The 6,602-nt window shown below is 36.7% G+C and overlaps 1 protein-coding gene across 1 annotated transcript in view; it reads right to left on the reverse strand.

Moving 5' to 3' along the window:
• LOC121369135 (RNA-binding protein 25-like) overlaps window positions 1-4,830 on the reverse strand; it is a 5,603-nt gene extending 773 nt beyond the window's left edge. Inside the window, exons 1-2 of the mRNA XM_041494048.1 lie at window positions 4,519-4,830; window positions 7-624 (exon numbers count right to left, since the gene is read on the reverse strand). Coding sequence (XP_041349982.1) covers window positions 7-624 — 618 coding nt within the window. The 5' untranslated portion in view covers window positions 4,519-4,830. The remainder of the gene's footprint in view (window positions 1-6; window positions 625-4,518) is intronic.
• Between the last annotated feature and the right edge of the window lie 1,772 nt (window positions 4,831-6,602).

The following is a 6,602-nucleotide window of genomic DNA, read 5'->3' on the forward strand; positions in this document are numbered from 1 at the left end:
GCCCACCCCTCCATGCGCCTGCAGGTAGTATAGGGCAGATACCTTGTTTTTAGGTTCGGGTACAAGCTGTGGAGTCCGTTTGTGTTTCGTATACTGCTCCTCTCTCTGTCTCTCTCGATATTCCTCTTCCTGTCTCTTTTTGTATTTCTCTCTCTCTTGCCGCTCTACTTTCACTCTCTGTCTCTGTTGCCGTTCCACCTCATCTTTCTGTCTCTGATCCCACTCCATGTTCTCCTCCTCTTCCAATGTCTGTTTCCATTCCCGTTCCTCTTTCTCTTTCTGTGTTTCTTTTTGTTCCTCTTTCTCTCTCTGTCTCTCTTGCTGTTCCTCTTTCTCTCTCTGTCTCTCTTGCTGTTCCTCATTCTCTCTCTGTCTCTCTCGTTGTTCCTGTTTCTCTCTCTGTTTCTCTCGCTGTTCCTCTTTCTCCCTCTGTCTCTCTCGCTGTGGCTCTTTCTGCCTGCGTCTCTCTTGCTGTTCCTCTTTCTGCCTGCGTCTCTCTTGCTGTTCCTTTTTATGTCTGTGTCTCTCTAGCTGTTCCTCTTTCTCTCCCTGTCCGTCTTGCCTTTCCAGGTGCCCTTGCTCTGTCTCTTCATGTTCTTGTTGGTGAACCTGCTGATGCGGCATCTACAAAATAAGGGTTTCAATGTAGCTCAGTGGTAGAATGCTGGTCTCAGGTGCGGATTCATGATATTTTAATAGGGGAGGGTGGGGTGTAAAACCCTTTGTTACTTTTTGAAAATAGAACTTTAAGGTCCTTGACAGATGGACGGGATAAGCTTGCTTTTTTTCTTCTTTTATTATTATTATTATTTATTTATTTTTTTGTTTTTTTTTTTGTGTTTTGTTGTTTTTTTGTTGTTGTTTTTTTTATGTATTTTGTAATATATATTGTTTAGCCAAAAACAGGGAGGTTCGGGCCCCTTTACAATCACAAAATGGATCCAACATGGAAATTCGATCCTTCGACCATAGGCACTTGATGACAGGGAAATATTGCTATGGTCAAAGAGAAAGAGAAAAAACGAAGAAAGAAAATAATAATAATAATATAATAATAATAATAATAATAATAATAATAATATAATACAAGTAGTATAATTGTATCATGAAATTTAAAATATGATTAATATTTGCAATAATTGTCAGAAAGCTTGTTTTATTTCCATAAATTAGCGTCCCAACCACTAACACGTAGCCTGTATTGTTACAAGGCTTAAACGCGCTCTGTCACGGATGGTTGCCCTAATTACTGACCCAACAAAATATTATATGACAATATATATATTTGATTTGTATCTAAAAGTACTTTATTGAACCATCTACATAACCACCATATCACACTTATTATTGATATGTTATAAAAATAATTGAATTATGGGTACGGTCCATAATTCTGAAAAAAATAACGGCTATTTGGAGAGCAGAGGTGTGACATATTATTTTGAGTCACGTGACGGGCATTCCCCGAATAACCGCAGTGCGAAAACGATTTACCAAGCTCGTGTAACGAGAACGCTTGACCGTCTCTGCGACGTAGGGTAAATAGAAGAAGAAAACAAAATGAAAATAAGTTATTAAAAATTAATAAAAACATGTACTGAATGATATTAAGCTTATACATTAATTTATTTTAGTAACAGAAGCATGTTAAACGTCGACAATCCCGACTAGGTAGGCCTTTGCATCTATAGGTAAATTTATCGTTAGTCGTACGCGAAAAACTCTAAACATCTGGATCACAAACACCGTCATTTTCCACCTTGTCAAATTCATTATTATACAAAATATGCCATAACAGCTGACTTGGGATAGGAATTATTACATTTTTAAAGAATACTCTGAACTAGACGGTGTTTATATACGATGTGACTATATATACGAAGGCCGTGTCTATAGCCTCCACTAACAAGGGCTGGCTATATTCACAGCAAAAATGTATATAGGCGGTAAATAAGTACATGTATTTGATTGATCCATATTACCGAACCATCTGGAACAGGAGGAATACATACTAAGTACTGTACGAACAGTGCATTTTCTGAACAGGGGACGGGGTGGGGGAGTAGATGAATTTAGCGGATCCTTTTGTGTACGTTTTCCATAGATATATAAATAGCGTCATATTGTCCCTACAGTACTAACAAAAAATTAATTATAATAAACAAATAAATAAATAAATAATAAATAAATAATAATAATAACAATAATAATGATGATGATGATGATGATGATGAATAAGTAAATAAATAAATAAATAAATAAAAATAACAATTACAAATTATCAGCGGCTGAGGTAGATTAACTGAAAGAGAAACTAACTACGGACAGTACACAAACTAACAACAGGGCTTGAACTTAATAATTTTTCACTGATTGCAATTTTGAGGCTGCTTACGTAAAAAAAAAATTAAAAGTTAATTTTACCATAAATAAATATGACTAAAAGGTTATTTGCTGTATTTAGTCACATTTGAAATGCTCAAAATTGCAAGGGGCAATAAAACTCAAAATACATTTTTTTTTATAGGCTACTAGTAAAGCTTAGACCACTCCCGGGTCCCCCTCTAAATTTATGTAACGTTTCTGTAACAACCGCCCCCACCCACCCCACCCCACCGCGACGTGATTTCACCAACATTATAATAAATGTAATAATAATAATAATAATAATAATAATACAAATTATTATTACTACTATTACCGGCCTCGGATCCCAGTCGAGGCATGTGATTTTTAATCCAGATACTGACTCCAAACCCTGAGCGAGTGCTCCGCAAGGCTCAATGGGTAGGTGTAAACCACTTGCACCGACCAGTGATCCATAACTGGTTCAACAAAGGCCATGGTTTGTGCTATCCTGCCTGTGGGAAGCGCAAGTAAAAGATCCCTTGCTGCCTGTCGTACAAGAGTAGCCTATGTCGCGACAGCGGGTTTTCTCTAAAAACAGTGTCAGAATGACCATATGTTTCACGTCCAATAGCCGATGACAAGATAAACAATCAATGTGCTCTAGAGGCGTCGTTAAATAAAACAAACTTTACTTTTTTATTACTACTACTACTACTACTAATACTAATACTAATACTATTATTATTATTATTAGCCTACTACTACCTTTTTGGGGTGGAGGTGCGGTGTTTTATCTGGATGAGTTTTGGCTATAAAAATGCAAGATTAACGTGCGTGCACACACGCACAAACGGCAGGCTGAACTTGTCCCTGCACGTAGAACTGGATTCATTTCGGTAAGTAATAATTAGCCAACCTTTGTGTCGACAAAACATGCAACAGTACACTGTTTTTCACACTATACATTAAAACCGAAATATCACTTTGCGAACCAGTCATTATAATTTGCACACGCGCCTAATAATAATAATAATAAGAAGAAGAAGAAGAAGAATAATAATAATAAATGGTGAGTTCATGTTCCGACTGTTTATTATTTTATTGCAGTGTATTCGCGGTTATTTTCGTCATGAAATAATATATTTTTTATTATTTGCCGGCCCTCATTTGCCAAGTCTCTATACATGGCGATCATTTATATAAAATCCACAAATACATTATACGACTGTCGTATATATAGCCTCATCACTACGAGTCTGTTTTTCCGTATTTTTATGACATTACAAGAAGACTTCCAAATTTTAAAAATGAAGTGTGTCGTGGAATTCCCTCGATCGTAGTTCAATTAAAATGTTTTGGATCATACAGTAACTAGGTTTGGTATTCCAAATGAATGTAATTTCCATTTATAATGCATATTTAGAGAAACAAGGCCCACTAAATCCGTGATTGAGCTCCTTTAACAAGTGCTTTCCCGACACTGAACGCAAAAATATAAATTTGAAAACTGACTTGAAATAATTAAAAAATAATTAATTAAACTGTTTTAAATCTCTAAACTGGTTTATAAAGTTGCAATAAAATGTCAAATGTAGATATTATACAAAGAAATTTAAAAACTTACATTTTCAAAGTCGGATATATTTATGGTCCTGATGAAGTGTTTTTAATGCCTGATTATATCAACGTCATAAGGTATTTTTCTAGAAGCATATGATACAAATTAAGCTGTAAAAGTTTTTTTTTTAACTTATTTTTACATTTTTCTCATGTAGTTTCGTGTTTTAAAATTTGCATTATGGGCGGGGTAAAATCCTCACTTCGTCCTGGCCGGGAATAAAACGCGAATCAAAATGCTTAGGATAGGGTGCTGTTAAAGCAAAATAAAATAAAACAAAACAAAACAAAACAAAAATAGTACTGAATGTTTATCGGACATTGGGCTTTCAATCACAGTGACTAACTCAATACAGTAACCACCATAATATTATCATGTAGTACTAGTGTCATTGGGAAATGGTTTATTATGCTGTCATCAAGTACATGTACCTATCATGCCCTCGAGAAGAGAAAGAGAACCGTCCCAAACAATTTCTGGAAGCAGAAACGTATTTATTCAACATTCTTAAACAAAAATTAAATAAATAATAATAATATAAATGTACATACGGCTTTCTAGGGTGGGTTTGTTGTTGCTGTTGTTGTTGTTGATTGGGGGTTTTCTTTCTCGTGATTCTACGTCGTCTTTACAACAGTAACTGTCGACATTTGTCTGACGTCAGTCATAATGCTGCGTTCGAGTGTTCTCGTATTTCCGACTTGTAAACTCAGAACCGAGCGACCTTCACCTATCTGTATTTAAGTTTTGGTGATAAAAAATAAACTTTTATAAAGCACAAACCTAACAGGCCCGTAGCCAGTATTTTGAGAGTGGGGTTGGGGGCATATTGAAAAAAAAAGCCATCGGTAGCTACAGGCCTGCCTAAAATGTTCAAAACAACAACGATCGACAACGGTGCACAAGAGCTAGGCGAATATTTAATACTTTTTCGCGCCATTCCAATTGGGGGAAATGACGTAATTCATAATTAGCACCATCCCACAGACAAGATATCACATCAGGGCCCATATTTTCGAAGCTATCTTAGCCTACGAAATCGTAAAATCATCGTAAGCTATGACGTCACTATGGCGTGCGCTGTAGTGACGTCACAACCTACGACGGTTTTACGATTTCGTAGCGCTAAGATTGCTTCGAAAATAGGGCCCCTGGGCCGTAGCTAGCATGGGGGCAATTGCACACACACACACACACACACACACACACACACACACACACACCGAAAAAAAGTCGGAAATCATTGTAATAACAAAATAATTTATCCCTTTTGCTTTTTAATATCTTTATAGATGATATTGTTAAGTATTTTGATGCATGATATGAACCTATTGATGTGAATAATTTGAAAATCAACCATCTCTTATTCGCAGATGATTTGGTGCTTCTGTCACCTTCAGCGTCAGGGCTCCAAAGTACGCTGAATGCTGTCCATGGGCGGATCCAGGAAATATTTTTTGGGGGGACCAAAAAAGAAGGGCACATTGACTCGTCAAAAGGGCACCTTACTACAAGTTTTGATATTTACAATTAATATGAATTCCTACAGTTCTACGTCATAATATACTAGCAATAATGAAGTAAATTGGCGTCACTCGCGTTAGAACCTCAATGGGGCCCCATTGAGACTCAATAACACAGACACATATCTGCAAGCTTGCGCATGTACACGAAAATCTTGATTTCATTTATCTACAATATAATTATTGTTTACTTAAAAAAAAAAAAATTCTACAAACAAAAAGGGCACTTGGACATTTTGAGGGCACTTGAACAATTTTTTTGGGGGGACGCGTCCCCCTGGTCCCCCCCCCCCCCTTGGATCCGCCCATGCTGTCAATCAATGTGCTATATGTAATGATCTTCCCATTAATGTTGAAAAATCTAACATTATTGTCTTCAATAAGCGTAAAATGAACACAGATCATCTTAACTTTACCATAGGGTCCTCCAAAATTAACATCTCTAATGACTACACATATTTGGGTATCACTATAGACAGCCATGGTAAATTCAACATTGGTGTAAAGTGTTTAAAAAACAAAGGACTTAAATCTTTAAATCACTTATTAAAATCAGTTCTCAAACACAATCCACCTATCAATATTTGCATTAAACTATTCAATACATTAATTAAACCAGTGTTGTTATATGGGAGTGAAATTTGGGGACCACAAGTTTGTAACATACAAATTATTTTACTCTTGATGTATAAAAAGTACACATAAAATTCTGTAAATGGATTTTGGGGGTCAATAAATATACCAGTAATGCTGCAGCATTAGCAGAATTAGGAAGATTGCCACTGACGTATGATATAATTATCAATGCCTTTAAATATGTATTACATATCCAGACTTCAAACAACCCACTGTTAACTGCTGCGTTTATTGATAGCTCAAAGTCAGCTCAGATTAACAAACCGTCGTGGGTAGCTAAACTCATGGGTGTACGACCCGGGGGGGGGGGGGGGGGGGGGGGGCAGGGGGCAATCCCCCCCCCCCCCCCAAATTCGGGCAAAACAGTGGGGAAAATTCGGGCAAATTTTATCTGGGGAAAATTTCGGGCAAATCAATCCCTCCAGCCCCCCTAAATCAAAGAGTCCCCATACGCCCATGGCTAAACTTATTAATGC

Source organism: Gigantopelta aegis, chromosome 1 (genome assembly GCF_016097555.1).
Source record: "Gigantopelta aegis isolate Gae_Host chromosome 1, Gae_host_genome, whole genome shotgun sequence".
NCBI classification, from domain to species: domain Eukaryota; kingdom Metazoa; phylum Mollusca; class Gastropoda; order Neomphalida; family Peltospiridae; genus Gigantopelta; species Gigantopelta aegis.